The sequence below is a fragment of the Plectropomus leopardus genome, chromosome 9 (assembly GCF_008729295.1).
Source record: "Plectropomus leopardus isolate mb chromosome 9, YSFRI_Pleo_2.0, whole genome shotgun sequence".
NCBI classification, from domain to species: Eukaryota; Metazoa; Chordata; class Actinopteri; order Perciformes; family Serranidae; genus Plectropomus; species Plectropomus leopardus.
In genome coordinates, this window is record NC_056471.1 from 2,066,744 (window position 1) to 2,089,844 (window position 23,101).

Consider the following 23,101-nt stretch of genomic DNA (forward strand, 5'->3'; position numbering starts at 1 on the left):
ATAATAATAATAATAATAATAATAATAATAATAATAATGAACAGTGCAATATGTGGTCTGTTCAGTAGAAATTGTGTCCTTATGTTTTATTTTACTGAAACAACTTCCTGTCTGATATTNCTTGGGGAGTAATTGTGCAATATGTGGTCTGTTCAGTAGAAATTGTGTCCTTATGTTTTATTTTACTGAAACAACTTCCTGTCTGATATTTGTTGGTAAAAATGTTATTGGCAATTACTCCCCAAGTGATCAATAAAAAAAAAAAATCAAAACACATGAGGCTTCTTTTTTTCATTTCATTTCAGTCATTTTCTGTAACCGCTTGTCCTCATAAGGGTGGCTTCTTTTTTTAATTTAATTTAATTTAATCTTCATTCTACCAGTTTAGTCGGTGAAAATGTTACAGACAGAGACACAAGAGAGACTAAATACAGTTCATAAGCACTTTTAAACACACTGATACATTTCATCCTTCTGGTCACTACTTCACAAAGTGTTATATGTTATACTGTAGACTCTAGGGGCACATTTTGGGGGAACTGACATTTGGAACATATAGTAAAAAATGAATTTGTATTTGAATTCAAGTCAGCACTGACATACGTCTGTAAGAATCATACTGTTGCCAATGCAAACGTAAAAATGCGAATGATTTGTCTGTTCAGGATAGAAACAGCGGTGGTGGATAAAGTACCTGAAAGCCACACTTGAGGAAAAGTACAGAAATCTTCTACAGAAAATGACTTTGGTACAAAGTAAAGTCACCTATTAGAATATTACTTGAGTAAAAGTCTTAAAGTATCTGATATTTACTGAACTTAAATATCAAAAGTAATTTTACACTATTAAATGTAATTAAGGATTACAAGTAAATGCACATTCATCCCCTCCTCCCTTCCTTCCCACAAAATGGGAAGGAAGCTTTATTTGTATAGCACATTTCAACAGGGCAATCCAAAGGGCTTTATAGAGCAATAAAATGTAAAACATTGTAAATATCATTTTTATTATAAATCAGTGAGCCTTTTAATATATATATGCAGCTCGAAAACTACATCAATATGAAGAATTAAGAAAGCACATGTTGATATACTTTGTTTTTTTCCTCTACAGTTAATATTACTAATAATCTGATGTGCACAGACACTTAACTTGTTTGAGGTTACACAACAATCCTGTTTTGATGTGTCATGTCCATGTTTGGTGAGTCATAGTTCTTCATATAGGCTGGTTTTCCTTTTTGCTTAAAGCTGTAGATTTGTCTTTTTAATATGAAGGAGTGCATTGATTGTAAGGAACAAAGCATTTACTGGAAACAAGCTCTCTAAAGTTGTAGCTGTATGATAGAATCCCCTTTTACCCATCGGCCCACCTTATGAGCGCTGCTCAGCATGTTTTGAGATGTCAAAAATAAGTGGAATTATTGTGTTAGTCCAACTAAAACTGGAGTTTTAAAATCCATGTAAATATATTTGTCTGACTGAAATCAGACTAAACTGAATTTCTCAAAAGTTGTAAAACACACCCAGATAATGTGACTGGAAGTCGAGCTGTTCGATCATGTCAACACGTCGGACTCTAACCAGACTTGGTGTTCTGTGCATGCTCCTAGTCACCGCGCCTGCCTCCCTCTGTGGTTAGGGATAGGGACCGTTTGTTACTTACTGCAAAATGGGTCCATCATTAAAAACATGTAAGTATTGAAGAGGAACTTGTGTTATTAGTTTTTGCTTAGGTGAGGGACATACTACTTGAAAAGTTAGTATTTCATATTTATTTAAAAAAAAAAAGTTCCATCCAGCCACCCACCCGGTCCCACAACACCGGCACAGAAGCTAAGCGATGTCCTGCTGTGGTTGAGACCGCAGCAAAACATATTTGAACCACCTAGAAAATCAATACCAGTTTAAGTGTTCACTGTATTTGAATATTGTCCCCTCTTTCCCTCCCACAACAGCTGATGGAGGCAGTAAAAGAGTAAAATGAATCAGTGGAGTTTGTTCCTTTTGATATAACGGCTTCAAATCCCAGTCCGTAAGGGCTGTCTGACAGCAAAGTAAAGAAGTGAAAATATTCTAAATATAGTGTACACTTGATACGTGATACACGTGACATTGATTTTTTTAGGTGGCTTCAAACTAATTAATGAAAGCAGAGTTTGCTCAGCCGTTTGATTACGTGTACGTGACGCAGCGGTTTTCTAGCCCGAAGTTATCATAAATAAACAGTTATGATTGTGATGCAGTCTATATCATAGACTGTAGAAATTATATTAATGTATTTAAACTTGCTGAAAGGGGTGTATCTCCACCTGCTGTAATGAAGTCGGATATTCTGTCATCAAATGCATTGTCCTCCGCTGCTTGTATACTGGAACAAGGACATTAGTCCAATTAACTCACCTAATGGAGCTATAACTGTGGCTCCACTGAACTGTGCATGAAAACATATTTAGTGTTTTTGAGGGTCCTTATTGTTCTGTTTGATTGTTTTTTTAAGCAGTGTTATATTGTCAGTCTGAATGTGGCTTTAGACCTTGTTTTTGACACTAGCAGCATTGCCTCCTCATCCTGCATGGTTAGCTACCATAAGTCACACCTGGGACCTCCTCTGTGTATGTAATTTGATTAGTTTATGAAGCTGGGAAAAGTTCCATGATGAAAATCTGACGCTTAGTGAATATTTTATGGGCTGATTACAATGTAATTTATTTTTCTGTGTTTATGAAATCCATTACTCATAGAAAAGAAAAATGAATGATTCAGTTGACCTATTTACCCAACTGAACTTAAACAGTTAAACAACAACGGGGGGGGGGAAGGGGAATTCGGGGATGCAAGACTTTCTAAAGCCCGCTTTAGTCCGGCCCTGCTTTGGCACAGCTTCATGTCATAACATTAAAAACCTTCAAACTGTGTGTGATACTAAAGCTTGAAACTGGCGGATGTAACGCTCAAACTGGACTTACTGGATTGTATTTGGTTTGCTCACCTGTAGCCTACCTGACGCAACATGCACACAGCAGCGGAGTCCCCACCCTGACGCTGCGTTCAGGCGACGTCGGCGAAATGGGAGGAACAGGAAACATGATTTGAAAATGATTTCAGTTTCGAAAAACCTTTCCAAAAAGTACTCTTCAAGTCTTACCAACTAACATTTCCCATAACTCCAAAAGCCAAAGAAATCCTTTTAAAAATACCTGACCTGCTGCGACAATGATTTTGAGCTTAAACTAATACTTGTGTATTTTGAGCTGAAACTACTGATCCTTTTTTTTCAGTGTAAGTTCTGATGCTTTTTCGATTGAAAGGCTATACATGACTGGCTTTAATCAAAGGTTTTACAACTTGAAAACTTTTGGGTCATTATGCCAGCTCATTATAAAGGAGCTGAACGTACTGTATTAATGTAAATTCTATGGGATTTTATTTAGACAGTGACTTCGCAGCCATTTTTCCACTGGTTTGCTTAAATTATGCTAATATGGTAGATGTTCACACTGAGTGGGAGATATAATTACTGCAAAAAATGATCAATATCTGAGTCTGACTTTTGACAAAGAGGCAGCCATTTCTGAGACTTGTCTGTCTGTAATTACAGTCTGAATAATATGAGAGGAATGTGGCATCATCCTGCCCCTCCCTAACTACAGCCCAAACCTGTTATTAGATGAATTAAATCAAATTTCCGTCCATTATTTATCATGTAATTGTCAAATTTCTTATCCGGCTAGTAGAGTTATGTGCCCATGTGAAAGTCGCATAGTATCATCATTTTCATATGAGATGGGTCTGCATGAAATTACGTGTACATTTACAATTTTCCTAGCTAAGACCCAAATGTCATTATATCCTAGAACTGTCCAAATCTCCAAGAGATGTCCTTAAATCCTAATAGAAGTGTCCTCAATACCTAGGAATGTCCTTAAGTCCTGGAGATGTCCTAAATTTATGGAAAAGTCCTAAAATCCTAAAAAACCTCAGAAACATCCGAAAATCCTGAACCCTAAAATCCATAAGTGGCATAGTAGATGGAAAGGAAAGCTAAAATCCTAAAAACATCCCCAAACCCTAGAAATTTCCTAAAATCCTATCCTATGTACTTATATCCGAGAAATGTCCTAAAATCCTGGAAATATCCCCTAATCCTAGTCACATGCTAAAAACCTGAAATTGACCCGGAATCCTAAAAATGCCATAAAATATGAGAAACGTTGCAAAAACGCGAAATGTCCTAAAACCTTTAATGTCCTTAAATCCTAGAAACATCCTAAAATACTAGATATGTCCTAAAAAAGGCTTCTAGAAATGTCCTAAAATAGTAGAAATGTCCTAAAATAGGCTACTAGAAATGTCATAAAATACTAGAAATATTCTGAAATCCTAGAAATGTCCTAAAATCCCAGAAACGTGTATGGGACCATTGCGACTGACCCCTTTGCCTTTTGTCATTTTGCAAAAGTGGCCCCCAAGCAGAGCCAGTTGAGTATCTCTGCTACACAGTATATGATACATAGGCCTAGAAAATCACTTTTGCATTTTGCCGTTGTGTACTTCGTACATCGAAAAAATACCGTTTCATTTCAGCCATAATTGCGTATGATTTTGTTGTGACGCGCCCTGTAGGCTGTAGGTCGAGTTTTGATTGTGAGTTTTCCGACAGCACCTGAAGGGCTCGTGAGATATCTAACCTTAGCTAATCGCCTCCAACGGAAACCAGCTGAGAGAAAGGGTAGAGAAGACAAGATGGCGGAATGAGTGGGTTGCGCTTTCGACAGACTGCTGCGACCCTTGGAGTTTACTGAAAACGCTCTTAAAGGACTGAAAAGACTGAAAAAGCAACATTATCAACGGAAGTGCAATTTAAAAGGCTGATCTTGCTCCTCAGCACCGAGGAGGTCCGGACATTTTTCCGCGGCGGTCCTTGCGACAGCGTTAGCTTGATGCTAACGTTAGCCAACGTTAGGTTTCAGTAGCTGCTACTTCGAGGTAGCTGGGTGGTTGTTGTAGGCCGTAAGCTTTTTCGGATTAGTTCGGATGTATATACATCGATACTGACAAGGCATTTCGCGTTTCTCGGGGGAGGTTTTATTTGAACGAAGATCCATTATATCCGGTAGCCTATGAATAAAGCGAACATCGTCAGGAGAAATCCACTTTCCAGCTTGCTTGTTAGGGTCATTTTCGCCAAAATAGTTTGGAGTAACAGCTAGTCCACACTTGTCTTCATCAACGCCAACTGGACATACAGGACTCTGTATGTTCTGCTGACAATCGGGCTAGACTGCCTCACACAATTTCCTAAAGTGAATCGGGTGGAGATTTTCATTTGGTGGATATTATGGCGAGCAGCAGTGGCTCCAAAGCCGAATTCATAGTCGGTGGAAAGTATAAGCTTGTCAGAAAAATTGGATCGGGATCTTTCGGTGACATATATCTGGCCATCAACATCACAAATGGAGAGGTAATTTTCTGCATCGATGTCGAAATTCATCTATGTTCTTGTTGTGCTGAACTCCGCTGTGTCCTGGGCCAAAGTATTTGAGGCAGATAGTGACATAGCTGTGAAAGTTAGCCGGCCTGTGGCTATCAATCTGTTAAAATTAGCTAAAGCTGCTACAAGATTTAGCATTATTCGTTTGTCATTGTGTACCTTAACACGTATGGTAGCTGTAGCTAACGGTGATAACTGATGTATAAGTCTAAATGTTATCTTTTGTGTGTGTCATTTCCAGGAGGTAGCTGTAAAATTGGAATCACAGAAAGCCAGACATCCACAGTTGTTATACGAAAGCAAGCTGTACAAAATCCTACAAGGTGGTGTCGGGATTCCACACATCAGGTAAATATGTGATTTATTCATGATCCTGTCGTTACTGACAATGTAGTGACACTTTGTTTATCTATCGCATTCCTCAAGCTAGCTATATTAGAGTGTCAAAGTCTACGTTAAAGACAATAATGTTAAAGAGGCAGCAGGCTCGTTGGCAGCAGGCCTGCTAATCTGCCTAACGTTACTTGGTCTATTCCATGAACGGTGTTTTTCCACCGAACGCTTAAAAATCGCGTCGGGTTTTCAATGTACGTATTGATTTGTATCAGTCATGTTTAGACCCGAGCTGTGCATTTCTGTTGTGAACAGCAGCTGTCGGGGTGAGGAAAAGCAGCTATGTGGTTGGAAATGGCCGCTCCTCTTTTGTTGTGTTAGCTCCCAACATGTCTTCCCCTGCCCTGTTAGAAAATGGCGGCGGAGCACACAAGCGAAAACAACAACCTAAGCCCCGCGGTAGAAGAGTGTTTTCACCGCGTTTTTCTGCTCATACGTGGTCTTCTCTCGACGTTATACTGTTATGTGCCACACAACAAATGCATATGTGTTGGAGTAACTGTTAAGAGTGGGGTGTAGCCTTATCGGAGTAAGTGGTAACGTTACCGTTTGAAGACACAAGCTGTGCCCCTCAGTTCACACTGAGCCTGAGGACTGTCACTCACAGCCTGCTGCTTCGCCTCGATGTTACAAACATGGGCACTTATGTCACATTGACCTGTTACTGCAGAGCACTTTGCGACACCTTTGCAGCCTGTCACGTTAATATGTTTATGAGGGAAAAGGGGAAGTTTGTGTATGAATGCTGTTGAGGGTGATTAACATGAACCACTAAATGTGCAGAAAAAGGAAATACGATGAATATCATAATATGGTCCTGTGCACACTTTAACATAAGTACTACACTGAAGTTGAAAAAGTCATTGAGTTAGTAAAAGTCATTAGATTTTAGAAAAGTCCTGGGCTTTTGTAGTGTGAAATGCAGCTGGTAAAGTAATCCTCCTTGAATAACCTCCTACATAATGTAACAAACTGGCAAATGTATTTTCTGGAGCCGACAAAGCTCTAATATGCAAACGTTTTGTTTATCATCATGTATGTTTCCTCATTTTTTCCCCGCGATCCATCTCTCTGTTCATGTATGCCTGACAGTTGAAATTATGTTTGAATAGATCTTGAATCTGATTGAAAAATGCTGCCTAAGTGGGTAAAGAGAAATATGTAACATGGGTTTTTGAGAAGTCATTGAAAAGTTTTGAAATTTGTTCATGAAAATGTATGGGAATGCTGGTTAATATAGTATAAAACAAACTAATTGTTGGTATTTATTGTGTGAGCGTAGCAGCAGAATAGTTTGATATATTCATGTTTTTTGTGAGTGAGATATGTGTACGCTTAATAGTTTTGACATTTGTAGTCCAAAGCAGTGGAGATGTTTTTTTAAAGTATTCCTTTCCTTTTACCCCTTTTTATTTCCGAATGAAAATCACAATATCACAACTTTATTACTCCATGTTTTTATTTTTTACAATCAGAAATACTTAAATGATCCCTGTGCAGATATTGTGGTTCAGTATATGCGTGATTGATCACCTGACCGATTTTATTGCCTCGTTCTTTTGATTTATCAAACAAAATATACATGTCCTTTTAAAAATATGTTTTTAGTACTGTTTAAGAGAAAGTCAGGGCTGGCATGACATATGGGTCGTCATTAACAGTGGTACACACTTAAATAAAATGAAACAGGTCATTTTGGTTCCTGTTGCTTGTATTATCGTTGATAATAAACGGTAATAATGTGATCCTTTGACCTAATGCTACCTTCTGAAGTCATACCAACCCTTTGCTGTTTTCTGTTTTGTTCGTTATCGTATATTAGCGTGAAAAATGGAAGCTGTAGGCTTTGCAGTCTTCCCTGTGTACCTAATGCAAGCAAACCCCAGAGTAAAACTTTATCTCGGCCTGTCCGGCGACTTTTGAGGCATCCAAAACAGCTTTTTACGACTAGTATTTGTCTACAGTCATCTGATATGGTGCAAGTCTGAGTAACTGCCGTAACAGTAGAGGAGAGGAACTCTGTTTCATTGACTGCTGTTGGTTTGGAACGAAGACCTTGGTCGTGATGGCATATGGTTAGAGCTGTGATGTAAATCTTGGCGTGTTTTACTATTTGAAGAGATTCTTGTCACCCAGAGAGACATTGTGAACTGTCTGTATTCTGCTAGTCAGAATCGCTTAAGTGAGTTCGGAGTAACCGAGTCTACCTGCTGTGTTCCAGCTGGTTTGTTTGAAGCACCACCCTGTTGTTTTCTTCACCTTTAGCTGATGCAAAAAGCTGCTTTGGCTTTACTACTTTTATCCGGCTCTTAAGCGGAGGCTCTTAGATGACAGAGGTACCCGTGACAGACAGTAGCTGTCGAAAACACATGTCAAACTTTAAAGCCTTTTGTGTTGAATCACCACATTAACAAAATACAGCTCCTCTAAGGCATACTCAGTTTCACTGATTTGGACTTAATGCTAACATCTGTGCAGTTATAGCAGATTCTTTGACAATGAATGAATGTCCAAATGTCAGCAGTGCACATTTGGATTGTTTCTGATTAATTATCAGTCATGCTCATGATCAATAGCTGATCATTAAAAAATGAACTGAACACAACATGCATCTTCTTCCAAAATAAAGTGTTTTAAACAAATATTTTTTTACCGTAGCTAAAGGTTGCCATGCAACTCGACAAATAAGCTATTGCTTATGCTTATATCATTGCTATTTTTAATGATTATTATTTTTTGGACAAACTATCTGCTAGTTCGCCTGACTTTTCTTAAAACTAAGAAATGGAAAATACCGACATTTAACTGGTGTTGATTTTTTTTTCTTTTTTTTTTTTCCCCTGTGCTATATCTGGCTAACAGGGCTAACAGGCACGGCCATATACAGTACACAGCCCAGCTGGCACATGGCTGAATACAGACAATGACTGGAGCCGCTAAGGCACGGTGACTTGGTTGAAACCTGAACTCCAGTCACACACACCTTCTTTACAAATTAGAATTGCTTTGTAAGGTAACCCTCGTCATAGATAGAAGCACACATTAGATGGGTGCCAACTTACTAAAAACTACTTTTCGTAGACACCAGGAAGTGAGTTGTAACAGCAGGTCAGTACCATTAATTGGAAGCGATGTTAATAACAATTTCTGCTGGTTTTGAAACAAACTTTTCTGTTACGTCAGTGCAAACAGGGACTGTTGATTGAATCTTTGCTCTGGTAATGTTGGCTTAATGTTGCAGCAAAGTCTTGTTAGAGCCTGTCCAACCTGCTGGTCCTGCTGCCCCTCCTCCACTCCTGCTACATCTTGGCTTACCTTTTATACAGTAACCACCTAACATGGTTTCAGGCTTTTCCTCATTCTTTTTCACACTGACACAGCCTCTTTGATGCAGTTTGAGGAAGTGGTGAATTAGATTTTCATGAAGTCTGAAAAGCTCCATTTGTTAACATGATTTAATGCATCTTTTAAAAAAGTGTCGGCTCAGTGTATGAATAAGGGACAAAATAGCACCAGCCACTATCCAAATTCTGGTAGAATCTGCAAGTGGCTGCTAGCTTTGCTTCACTCACGGGCTGCAACTAACAATTATTTTGATAAGCGATTAATCGGTCGAGTATTTTTTTGATTAATCGATGAATCGGATTTTAAAAAATAAAAATAGAACATAATAAAATAAGCATTTTTTCCTCCCATCACTTTGTTCAAAAACAGATTATCATTGACAACAGTGCGAAAAAGTACATAAACAGGCAGTTGCTTGAACATCCCTGAGCTGTCCAAATAATATTAGATTATAAATAATAAATATCTACAAAATCAAATATGAAACAATTCAAAAACTACATGTTGACAACTTTTACAGCATACCGTTACGTTTCCATACATTAAAACTGAACATAGTAATTTTTTGTCGAGACTTAGCCTGCCGTTAAGCTCTCCTCCTCCTCACTTTTGCTTTCGTTTTAGATGCTGCATCATAACCCTCGTACTCCCGTGCCATGCCGTCTTAATTTTGTATATTTTGCAGCTCACGCTTCCTTGTTTTATGTAACGCAAAGTGCTCCCAAACTTTTGAAGTTTTCGTTTGAAACGTTTTCTCTGCCTCCGCCATGCCTCTTCAAAACACCCGCTTCACCACCACCGTTCCTGTCACCATGGGACGTAAACAGTCCCGCTACACAGCGAGTGACGCAACAATCGTACAACACAGCAAAGAGATAATTTTATTTGTTGCCAACGCATTTAATTATCGATAATAATCAATTTTATTGATTCATCGTTGCAGCCCTTCTTCACTCACCAGCCAGAAAGCCAGTGCTAAGTGTTGAGTAGCTGGTTTAATTTAAACATTCACTAGCCATCTGGCAGGTGGACCAAAGGTAATATTGCCTGCTGTGTGTCACTGTGGCCGAGCTCTCCATTGTCCACACTAGGGTTTACACTACACTTTCTTTTGATGGCCAAAATGGCTTTAAACAGTGTGAATTATCACAGGTTTAGTAGCAAAGAGAGGGGAAAGAACTGTGTGCCAAGTATCACCACCACATTCATATTGGACACGGAAGCGTCCCGATATGTCGGTTGTTGCGCAGCCGCCTGTCAGCAGTCACCTGGATGTTCACACCAGAGGAACATTTCTCTGCTGCGGTCAGCCAGCGGTTCTGCTCCTCTGCTCTGATGTAATCACATGTAGAGCTCTGTTTCTGTCAGCTTGTGTGTCTTGGTTACATATGTTAAACAATTGCACTCAAAATTATACAACCCCCATTCAAAATTAGGATTACTGGCAAAAATTACAAACTTTCAGCAGTTTGCAATATTCTAATCAAACAAGAACAATTTAAGTCGCTCAACACAGCTAATAGTATAAGTGGTTTCTTCAAATTCCACACAAAATGCCACTTTTAATGACTACTGCAGTCTCAGAATTATTCAACCCTCTGAATAGAAGCTCTCATGAGAGCACACATTTGCAAATCAGGTGTTTTCTCAAGCACACCCGATGCAGCTAATCAGGGCCTTCAATAGTTGCATTACGTGTGCTTGAGTTAGAGCACATCAACTACCTTGACAGGTTTGGGGTTTGTTGATGGTGACATTTGATTTCATGTCAGAAATAAGTCAAGAGTATTGTCCAAAAAGTCAAGAGAAGAGATTACTGCCTTGTACAAACAAGGAAAAGGATACAAAAAATAGCAAAGCTACTGAATGTCCATAGAAATAGTGTTGGAGTCATAATTTACAGGTTCAAAGTTAAACGAACACTGGCGACACTACCTGGACGAGGCAGAAAGAGCAAGTTATCAACCGTAGCCACCAGATTCTTGAGAGGGCAGGTGGTCAAAAACCCTCCAGTGACTGCAAAAGACCTGCAGCAAGACTTGGTGGCAGCAGGCACTGACGTTTCAGTTTGCACTGTAAGACACATACTAAACACTGAAGGTCTCCATGCCCAAACTCCAAGACGTACACCATGACTGACACATAAGCACAAGAAAAGTCAGCTCCATTGTTCTCTAAACCATATAAATAGGCCACAGAAGTTTTAGGACTCTGTTCTGGGGAGTGATAAAACAAAAGTGGAACTTTTCGGGCCTATGGATCAGCAGTTATGTCTGCAGGAGGAAGAATGAAGCATACGCTGAAAAGAACATCCTGCTTACGGTGAAGCAAGTCAGGCAAGTTTCAGGAAATCCCAGGAGTAAGTGTCCTGCTGTCTGTGAGGAGGTTAAAGCTTTGGCGTCAATGACAGCTGAACGTTTGTACATTTTGCCAATAAACCTGATTTGCATGGGGGTTAATTAATTTTAAGTGCAACTGTAGGTCACACAATATTAGGCTTTTAATATGCTGCAAATAAATTATTCATTTATCTTTTTGGCATATTTCCCACCAGACATTTTTGCTGTTGATATTTTCATCTGTTGAACAACGGCACATGATGCAGGCTAAAAGCCAGCAGTTGCTGGCTAACTTAAACTTTGGTCCACACATCACTGGACTGTTGGTGTTTGATGATGTTAATCATGTTTTGAGCAAGGAAAAGCTTTGCATTTCATTTAGATCTCTGCTTGGCAATAATCAAGGGTCATGCACCATGTAAATGTATAAAAGTACCAAACTTAATTGGAGCATGTGATCAGTGTTGAGCCCCATGCCTACTCGACACTTTGAGAAATTTGAACATTTTTGTAATGTCGTTAGCTAATGTGAAAAAAAACAATGAATACAACATACGTTGACAATGTCAGACTGTATACCAACACAACCTGTGGTTAGAGCTACAAAAACTAACTGATTGATGTAATTTGTAATTCTAAAAGTATCGTGGATGAGTTGGTTCTATGTTATAATACACACTGTGTCAGCTGCCTAAACGCTGCACGGATAACATTTGCATGTAGAATGTATTGCTCCTTGTTTTTGTTATGTTTCACAAATTGACACTGGAGTGAAGTGGGCATAAATAAAATGATATGTTTAAAGTATTCCAGCTGATCATGTAACTCTGTGTCAAGCAGCAGATAACAACACACGGTTGTCTTTTTTTTTTTTTATCCACCCCTTCCTCACCATCACCCTCATGATTTACAGCTAAACCGTAGTGGCTCCAAACAATTGTTGGAGGATCTTCTGTTTCTTGTTGGGGTAAGGGCATTACTAATCATATTGCAATGAGCTAGCTTACCATATCATACCTCCCAGTGTGTCCCTGGAGTGAAGTGTTTTGTTTTAGGGGTGGGAGGGGCAGACAGCATCTTGTCTGTAACATCGTGCGGGCTGCCTTGTTGAGCGCAGTGGCACTGTTTTTGCTGTGAACTTGAAGCCTCTGGTTAACTGTTGGATGTTAGCAGCAAGTTTAACCATTACGGTGGCACTGTTCAGTGTGAGGATATATTCACTGTGAGTTGGAAACAAACTGCCAGCTCAGTTTGTAGCCTGGCAGGTAAGAAAACACACGCCTCGCCTGCTCACACATTGATTTAACTCATCAAAAGTGGAACTGCTACCACAGCGCCGTTGAAGGTGAGGATTTATTCACTGTGAGCTGGAAACAAACCAGCAGCTCTCAAGTTCATATATTGATAATATTTGAAAGTTGTAGTCATGTTCCATGGTCAGAAAATGCAACTAAAAGGTTGAGGTCTGGAGGCCAGCAGAAAAACACACGCCTCACCTGCTCATACTATCACCCAGGAGAGAGTTATCTGGATGATGATGTTTGTGAGTGTTTTTTTTCTTAATGTGGGTGAAGAAAGCCTAAGCACAGAGCTGAAACACCAAAGCCATGCTGGTGGCTAACAAATATGATGGCAATTTACTCTTGATGTCGTGATAGTTATTTCATACATTCCATGTGGAACAAGCTGCAACACATTGAGCATACAATTTGTGATAGTCATGCTACCGACACATGTTTTATTCACATTAGAGTGTGACGCTGATGTTACATATCACACTTCTTTTGCTTCCAGGATGCCAGCACGCTGTCTAAAATCGAACGGTGGAGCAGCATGATGCTGCTGTTGTTTGGTTCTGTGTAAAATGCAAAGACTAGAGTAAAGACAGGACTTCATAGTGGCCATATAGTGCCATCCCAGTGTAACCAGGCATTCTGTTTCCCACTCATACAGGAGCGCTAGGTGCAAGCAAGTCTCTTCAGGGTCACTTGCTTGATAGGAAACTATGCCCTTTGCTGTGGTATTGCTGGGTGGAAACGGTAGTCTTGGGAGTTTTAATGCTCAGTGAAAGAAATAGGTTGTGATAACAAAAAAGAAAAAAATGTGTTAAAATGTGTCATAATTGTGGAGAAACATGTGAGAATGATCCCAGTGATCCCAGGAGGAAACCGGGACAGGGCAATTAAAAATGTGAGTCTCCAGGGAAATTGGGTTTGCAAGTATGCCCTCTGCGTTAGGTTCTGCTCAGATGTTAACACTGCAGTCCACTCTGTGTGTGTGTGGAGCATAGCCCCGCCCTCCTGCAAACACGCAGCAACTCAGAGCAGAGAGAGACGAGAGGCAGCGCACTGACTGTTGTTTATTTCTGCTCTTATATGGTTAGATGTCTCTGTATCAAATAAAAATGTCCAAAGCATATCGTTATCTTAACAAAAATGTTATTTCGACCTCGGTCGAGACTATTTTATCCCCCAACCTTTGGGCTGCATGACTGTATTATTTTGATCAGTATTGAGAACACAATTATATTTCCTGATTATTCATTGATTTTCAGTGATTGTGCTTTCACATTCAAATAAACATCGATGCTTTCACCTCATGCTGTGCCACAGTACTGCAAATAAACAAGTCTTTCCTCCGAAATAGGACTTAAAATTAAGTTCTTTTTCACCTGAATTCAGCTCATCTCCCAGAAGTAAAATAAAAATCAAGGTGTACCAAAACTTTTAACCTAAAACAGATCAACAGAGCACTGCTTTTACTGTAATCATGTGCTACATTCCTGCTATTTACCAAACCTTGGCTTAAAAATAAATCTTGAAATAATGTTGCTCTTCACCTGAAGTCAGTGCATCTCCTGTTGTTGTTAAAATTTTGCAGCAGTTGTCAAACCGTGAGGCGTTTCATCAATGCCGTTATTCATTTTGTAGGTGAAGCTGGACAAGGATAGGAATTCAGTTTGGCAGCGTTATTTTTTTGTTGCCTGTCCGCTGTCTCAACATTCAGGAAAGTTTTTCACAAGCTGCAGGGTGCATGTATAGCAGCATGACATCTGGAGGCCGGCTCTTAGTTTAGGAAGCTTTGATGCAATATGCAGCAGAGTTTTCCTATGAGCCGATAAGCCTTTTAAATTGTCAATAATGCATTTGATCATGTTAAAGTAATTGTGCAACCCTATCCAGCGCCACAATGTAGTGATGAAATCTGCTATATTTGTTGTGTTTGGGTATTTTGTTGGTACTGCTCTGTAGGATAATATGCTTTGAGGCTTGCTGATTTCCTTTTAGTTTGCCAGCCTCTGAGCTGAGGTATTCCCAAACAGAGCTGAAGCTCTGTAGCAGCTAGCTTCCTGTCTATGAAACAGCTCAGTGAGTGTGATGAGGCGGGGCTGCTGCTCTCACTGATGGGGAGTGGTGTGTGTACACAGATTGTTTTCATAAGACAAAGAAGGTATGACAGCATATCTGACATGGGTAGAGGCATATAAATGACTGTTATTGTTTTTTTTCTTTTCATACTATTAACAGAGACTTGAATCACTGCACACAAACATTGGTATGGCCCTGTTAAAAACAATTTGCGTCTGTCCCATCAGACACTGTAGGACAATAGGCATGTTTTGTTCCACACTTGTCACTTTTATATTTCAATAAACAGAGCACTTAAAGCATCTCCAATGAATGTCTGGGAGCCAGGGATTCACTAAGGTGACATTAGAGTCAAGTCAAGTCAAGTCAGTTTTATTTATATAGTTTTATTTATTAGAGATGGTAGAATGAGTGTCATCCCATTTCTGACATTATTCTTCTTAGCCTTCATACATTCATTGTGGGTTTTTTTGTGGCGTAGCGGTTAATGTCACTCTATCTGTGGTGTCACTCTTATATCCAACGTTTTTGCGGGTCCGTGAATGCAGCACAACAGGCAGAGTTGTTTTTATCTCCTTCACAGCTGAATGTCACTCCTGAGGTCGATATTTGATCTGTTGATACTTCACAGCTGATCAGATCGATAGATGAGAGGAGTTATTTGCAGATTTTTGCAAGTGAAAGACATATTTAGGCCCAGCAGAATGAACGGTTCAATTTCACTGTTAATTGGCCTGATGTTCTGCTGCGCATCTCTGCCGCTACTGCGCTACAAATAACTCAACTGTGTTTTAATTGGACTCTTAAATAACACTCCAGCTCCACTGAGACTATGGCGGGAAAAATTAGACTATGGTGGACGCCGTAGCCTTTGTAATTAATGGGAAACACTGGTGGGGCTGGAGGGCAGATGATCTGTGTGCACTGTAAAATTACATCGTTGATTGGGAAAAAACAGTGGAATTTGGATTTTATCTTCCTGGGCGGGTCTCAATTTACTTGGGCGGGCCACACAGGAAGAGTATATGTATGGGAAACACCGGACAAGTAATGGTAAATTCTGGACGGCCGCGTTAAAACTGTCTAAACCTCGTCACTGATTGTGGTACAACCAGGAAATGACATTTTGAGGGCACTATTAGTCCTGATGAGGCTAACAAGTTCTCTCTGGTCCCTGTTGACCAGGTTTGTCCACACGTTAAGGTTTCTCAAAACAGCAGCTGGTCCCAGTGACGTCCATTGTCACACTCTGAAAACATACTGATCAGCCATGTGATGTGTTTCACCACATTTTCCCCTCATTTTTCCCTCACTTTTTGCATCTAGCATACCAGTGCTGTGAAAAACATGTATTAGAGCTGCCTGGGAGCTTAATGACCCATTGCCCGAAACTCACATGCGGAAATGATGCTTATATTAGAGCCCCTTGATGTAAAAGTCCATCCTTTCCAAGAGAGTTGTTATTGATAACGCACTGCTTCCAATGTAACACACTATACACAGTTGTTGAGATACATTTGATACAGTACAGTACAGCCCCACACTCTGACCTCAAAACCGGTGAAGTGTGACCTCTGTAGTGCCACAGCAGCTTGGATTTTAGATGATCTTATCTCAAGAACTCAGCATGTCTTACCGAACAACATAGTGTCGGATGTCATTTTTACTAAAGTAGGTGCTCAGGTTTGTCAACTTACTTTTCCTCCCTTAACACAGATATTGGGCATAGTCAGGGATCTGGAGTTTGGTATTTGTATGACCGAAAAAAAGAGTGACCGTCATCAGCTCCATCAGAATTGAACAACAATTAAGGTGTCTATTTGTGTAGTGACAAACTAAACCTTCTGACAGCAGAGCCACTGTCACAATAAAGCCAACAAAGTGTAAGATCTGTGTTCAATATGTGAAGTTGGTCCAGACAATGGGCTATAATTCAGATCAACCACAGACCCCCCTCCTCATAATATCACTGTTGTTTCCCCAGGTGGTATGGACAAGAGAAGGACTACAATGTCCTAGTCATGGATCTGCTTGGACCCAGTCTTGAGGACCTCTTCAACTTCTGCTCTCGCCGCTTTACCATGAAGACTGTCCTTATGCTGGCAGACCAGGTAGCTAACACTTACACGCATACACCTCGATGCAATCCTCTGAGGCAGAGAAAGTGACGGGGGGACGTAGTTAGATTCAAATAGTTGAGTGGTGCTGCCTTTCAGCAAGAAGATTCTGGTTTCAACATACTGGCTTTTTCTGTGAGTGAGGAGTAAGCACGAACTTCGCTTTGTTTTCCTTTGAGTACTAAGGTACTGTCCCACAGCCTGAAGACATACACGTCAGACCAACAGGCTTATTCAAATCAGATATTATGACTTGTCATAGCAGGAAAGTACAAGTGCAGCTAATTACATTACTGCGAGCTATGTTGGTCAAGATGTCATGGAAGTGTTTTTCTGGGATAACATGTCGAAATGTCTTCTGTGACACAGATCTTATGATGACTTAAAATGGCCTGTATTTGTGAAGCTGAGTGTTGATACATCTATCTGATGTCCCGCCTACATGTCTGGACAGAATAAGATGCCTGTTTACAAGCTGAATTGATGGAACTGCTTTCATTCAAATGTAACAGCGTGTGTAGCGATTGGGCATGATGGTAAATAACTGAAATATTTAACCTTGGTCTTCTTTTCATCTTCAGATGATCAGCAGAATTGAATATGTACACACAAAGAACTTCATCCACAGAGATATCAAACCAGACAACTTTCTTATGGGCATCGGCCGTCACTGTAACAAGGTAAGACCTGTCCAGGTCCTCTACATGCTGTAAGTGTGCATTAGTGAAACTCTGTAGAGCTGTTGGCAGACAGCTGTATGTCATGGTAGCCATGGTAACTTCACAAACTGACCCCTAACTGATCTAGAAATTTAGCTTTAGTAATGGTGATATTTCCATATACTAAACTCTCTACCTCTGAAGAACCTTAACATGGCTCTGACTGCTGTTTCAGAAAAACCTTTTAATTGGCACTTGGCTCTGGGCATAATTTAGTAAGCCTGCAAATGTCGTACTTTTATCACTTCAGCAACAATACCTCATTTTAGCACAGCAGCATCCAGTAATAATCAATATTATCCTATGTAGAAAATAATCTAAAAAGGAGAGAAGCCATAACTAGTACAGTTGTGTGTGCTGTATAAGGGCGGTTGAGGAGTTCTAAAAAATGTGAGTGCTACATTTATGGTGCTGTCTGGACGACAGCTCATCTTCATCAAGGCTTTCCTGCCTAGTTTGAATCGAATTTAGCATAGTTAATAATAGAGCAAAGTAGTTCATTTATTTTGTCCTACTTGTGTAATTTATTTAAAACTAAAACGGCATCATCAAAGTTTTTATTAAGAATTAATAGTTTTCAATATGAAAAAAATATTGTTCCAGAGAGTTTGATTACTGTATCAGTAAATCTTGAAGTACAGATGCGTCTGGAGTTCTAAGGTTCTATCTTCATTCACAGTGGATATTGACCTCCAAGATGGTAAAACAGGCAGCAGAGTAGATCACTTAAGAGTAGACAAATAAGAAATTCATAAATTTCCACTTAGATCAATAGCTAAGTAATGAAATATATTGATAAAAGAGATAAGTGAATATGAAATGAAAAACATAAATTCCTTCCCCAAATTAATAGTAGAGGTTATTTATTTTATCCTAAGTATCATTTAACTGGCAGCTGATTTTTTTTCTCTGGTGAAGGCTTTTTACTTCAGTGCACTGAGAGAGGTGCAGGACTGAGTCCTTAAACCCGGGAATGAGTCAGCATTCTAGCACTCCTGGTTCCCTCGTCTTGAAGTCTGTGGGTTTTATAAATGGGTTTTTTGGTTAGAAGCCTGAAATTAGGCCTGTGGTTAACACAAGCTGAAGAGACTCTCACGTTTTTGTTTTACAACATAAAATACGTCAGTAGATACTCCTGAATTTTGAAGCTTTTATATATCTTAAAGAGCCAGTTGCAAGTCATGCGACTAAAGTGTAGTTCGTTTATAGCCTAACATAAGCTTTTGATTGCATTTAGACTTCCAAAATTATCCAAGTGGTTTTAATTTGTGAAGATTATCTTGCTTAACAAAATATACAAGTATCATAAACATTTGTTTTCCACAGAGCCTATTTTTTGCCATCATCCAAAATCCTATGGAAAAATCCCTTAGGCTTTTTGACGAGACAACCAGAGCAATGTTAACTTCCATGTCGGCCCACCAAAAAAAGTATCCATGCACCACTCCATTTACTTGAGGAAAACACTTGCTTGTCAATCAACCTCTGAGGGTGGGATCAACAATTATGATTAGTTGCTCTCTTACTGGGCGGAAATGCAGATCAAAGCTATGGAGCCACACCGACAGATGTGTCAGTCAGTCTTGAACAATAACTTATTTTAAAAATCTGTTTCTAACTTTTCAAGCAAAGATAAATAATGACTCACAACTTAGTTTGCATCTGTAACGGTGTCATTTACAATGTCTGAAATAAAATGAGTGGGGAGGTTTCAAACATCAGGGGCCACATTCACAAAGCATCCTAGTACAAAGCAGCCCAGTTTCTGTGAACCGGATTCCTGCTGAAGAACTGATTCTGCATTGTGACCAGTGATGCTGGATTCCCACACACAGCAAACATTCGAGATTTGTCTTCTTGTGATGTAATTTGTTTGCGTCTGGTCAGAGCTGTGTATTATTAAGTTGCCTGAAATTAAAGTAGAATATTCTGTGCCCGTTATTTTGAGCCCTTGCAGACAGGCAACGTCTGGTTAAGTTACAGCATGGGATGTTAGTTTTACCAACTTTCAAAGAATGCGTCTTCTGCTGCACAGCAGGTGTGCAGCCACAGCCCAACCTCCACTGATGTTTCACTTATTGACGTTGGAATCGACAGCCTTGCAGCAGCCACTCTTTTCCAGCTGACTCTGCAGTGTGGCTCTGTTTGTTTCATGTTCCATTTGTTGACAGGTAGGGTTCAGGCTAATATGAAGGACCTGTTAGAACAGAATTGTTTTGGGGATGGAAAACATCAAAAGATGAAAAGATGGGATCACTTTCTAATTGTATAGCTGAATTTGTGGACATGCTGTAGAGGGAGCCGGCTGTATATAATGAGACAGAAGTATTAGTCCGTCTTAAAGCAAATCAGAGCTTACGGGAGCAACATGAAGTTTAAGCAGAAGTCCCAATGCTTGCTCTGAGTCTTTTCACACTCAGATGCAGAATGTAGATGCAGGTTAGCCATCGGCTGGCTGTTGGCTGGGCTCTTTGCTGTGAGTTCAAGTGACAGTGTTCACAGAAGACCTGAGGTTAGGAATGGGTTTTGTTTAAAATTTCAACAATACTACCACTGTACCTGATACTGCCTATCAATCTGGACTCTGAACGACAGTTCAGATCATGCTCAGACCATTTCAGAATGAGTTTTACCAGATATATTATCAGCTATACAGTCAGCTGGCTGATGGTTACTTTTAATCATGAACCCATGTTTGTATGATTTACTTAAATCCATGTGGGCTCGAGGCACTTAACATCCCTGACATGGATGAGACTTAGAGGAGCGAGAGAGAGAGACTGTGAGAGAGAGAGAGAGAGAGAGAGTGTGTGTGTGTGTGTGTGTGTGTGTGTGTGTGTGTGTGTGTGTGTGTGTGAGAGAGAGAGAGAGAGTGAGGCGCAGAGAGCCCCCACCCCTTGACACACTGGGAGAGGGGTGTCTCCTCTGGATTGGGATTATTGAGAATGCATCCTTGACGAACGTCTAAGTCCTAAATCATATTACAGAGTTGGTGAGATAAAAGGAGAAACATAACCTTTATGTAACTTAAATAAATGGGAACTCTGCTCTCGGTGAGTAGATATTAGAAAAATAGACCTAGTGATCCTGAAGCTTAAAAATACAACGGCCTTTGATAATTAGCCCTAGAGCCATTGAATGCCCTGTTTGGGTACCTTAGGAAGTGAGTCAGTGACTACCTGAGGGAGTGCAAGCATTTGATCAGTTAGCTATTGTTTGCACTAGTTTTTTAAGGAAGAAAAGACACACCCTGAATAAGGGTGTTTGTGCTGCTACATGTAGGTTGCAACCCAGTTTTAACTTAACATGTACCAGCAATGTCTTCTTAGTAATTTACAGAGAAATAGCCAACTGATGAATGGCTTTTTAACTTTTGTGCCTTGGACTTTTCTTTTTTTTTTTTTTTTTTTTTTTTTTTTTTGAGTTTTTTAAGGACTGTTTGGTGTGTCAGGGCCATGACATGATCGTAATAGTGAGTTTATTTGCCAATTATTCAATCTGCTATATTTACACGTCCATGCCAAATGACAGATTTGTTAAGTGCTTTGCTGTCAGACATGAATTCCAAGTTTTTGAAAGAAGGAATAAACAGAGTTTCAGTGAAACTAGTTTGGCAGCATAAGCAAACACAATTTGCGTTTCACAGTCACATGACAGGTTTGAGCAGTTGCAGGCCGTGGTCTTTGGGGTGGCATCAGCTCTGTCCATGCATATCGTAGGAGCAAAAACATTTAGCTTGTGTGAACATTCTGCCACTGCTAAGTGTAGAGACAGCTCTTGTTTTGGGCTGATTAGAAAAATATGGCTTACTGATAGATTTCAGAGAAGTATGAAATAAACAGAATATTTCTTTGTTCCTCCGTGGATATAAGATACACTAAACCTATTGTTTTCACTTTCACCATTATTTTTATTGTGTTTATTTCTTCCATTCTTTGTGCAAAATGGGAATAGCAGACTTTAAAATGAATGTTCATGGTAAAGTTAACTGAAATAAAAAATATTAGTGTTTTATGTATAAAGAACAATTGTGCAGTAATATCTTAATGGCCCTGGTAAGTGCTAGTGCTGATATTGATGTGCTCAGGGCAACATGAAGCCTTTCAGTACCTCGTTGCCTCTCAACTGTAAAATGGTTTAATATTTTATTTTCAGCATGCACTTGCTCATGTGTTACAGTTAGGGCTGGGTGATATGACTTATATACATATAATAATTATTTTTAGGTGATGTCTCAAATAACTATTTCTGTTTGATATTTCCTCTAAAGCAACATAACTGTTAAATTTAACCTTTTAAGGGGAAATATTATACCAGCGTGATAATTCTAGTAAACATATCTGAATATAGAGGGAATGCAGCTTGTATATTACAGTTACGACAGCTTTAATTTTGAAATTTCACATCAGACTATCCTGATAATGTCCTGATAGTGGCACCCCAGGGTGGCATACAGTCATTTAAAAGTGAAATTAGTCTGTGGAGATGCATACTTAATTGTTAGCTTTGTTAACTCTTTACGTAATAAAAACTAACTTACTGGAATGACTTTGAATTTGTCTTTCAATGTAAACTACAATGTTGCTTTTATTTTGAAGTCAGTTCTCACATGCTCTTGCCATAATGCTTATTATATACACATTCTGCAAACAATGTGGGGGTCAGTTCAGTTTTTTTTCCTTTCTTTGGCTTCATTGCAGCGTTCTGTATTAGGTGCTAGGCTTGGGCGATATCTTATTTTTTCAAATACCTTCCTGAAATTTTGCAGGGATCTACTCCTCTGACCAGCAACTTGGCTACTTTCCGCCAACTCTCTTGGCATTCTCAGTTTCATTAATAAACAATACGCTCATAAAATGTCATGGTACAATTCTTACACCATTTCCTTATGAAATGCGGCTGTACACCTTCTGATTCAAGTTTTTCTCTGTTACTTAAGACTATCTTAATTGTCTCGTTAACTAAAGACAAATGAAGTAAAACATCCTTGTGACAGCCGCTCCACTATGAGGTTAATAGAAGGACGAGTCTTTGTTTGACTGTTTTGAAAATCTTATCTGGATTTCTAACCTCCCTGATATACTTCAACACCATAAAAATTCACTATTGGGTAGTGTTTTAAGTAATGGAGTAGATCTGTGGTACGGCTGCCTTTAGCAGCAATCGTTTTGTGGCACATTTTGCAGACGATAGTAGTGGAACCATCTCCAGATGACAGACCCGCTCTGGGATCTTCATCCATTTTTGAATTGACGTGAGCTGAAGACTGGGCGTCGTGGATGTACTTGGCGTGTGTGTGTGCGTGTGTGCGTGTGTGCGTGCGTGCG

The 23,101-nt window shown here is 39.6% G+C and overlaps 1 protein-coding gene across 4 annotated transcripts in view; it reads left to right on the top strand.

The window, feature by feature from the left end:
• The first annotated feature begins 4,706 nt into the window (after positions 1–4,706).
• The window catches only part of csnk1a1 (casein kinase 1, alpha 1), a 38,096-nt gene continuing 19,701 nt past the window's right edge, over positions 4,707–23,101 (top strand). For 2 of the 4 annotated variants that reach the window (XM_042493210.1, XM_042493212.1), the window contains exons 1-4: positions 4,707–5,463; positions 5,735–5,841; positions 16,923–17,049; positions 17,637–17,735. In XM_042493210.1, coding sequence (XP_042349144.1) covers positions 5,341–5,463; positions 5,735–5,841; positions 16,923–17,049; positions 17,637–17,735 — 456 coding nt within the window. In that variant the 5' untranslated portion in view covers positions 4,707–5,340. The remainder of the gene's footprint in view (positions 5,464–5,734; positions 5,842–16,922; positions 17,050–17,636; positions 17,736–23,101) is intronic. The other 2 variants (XM_042493213.1, XM_042493214.1) reach the window with 1 other exon arrangement.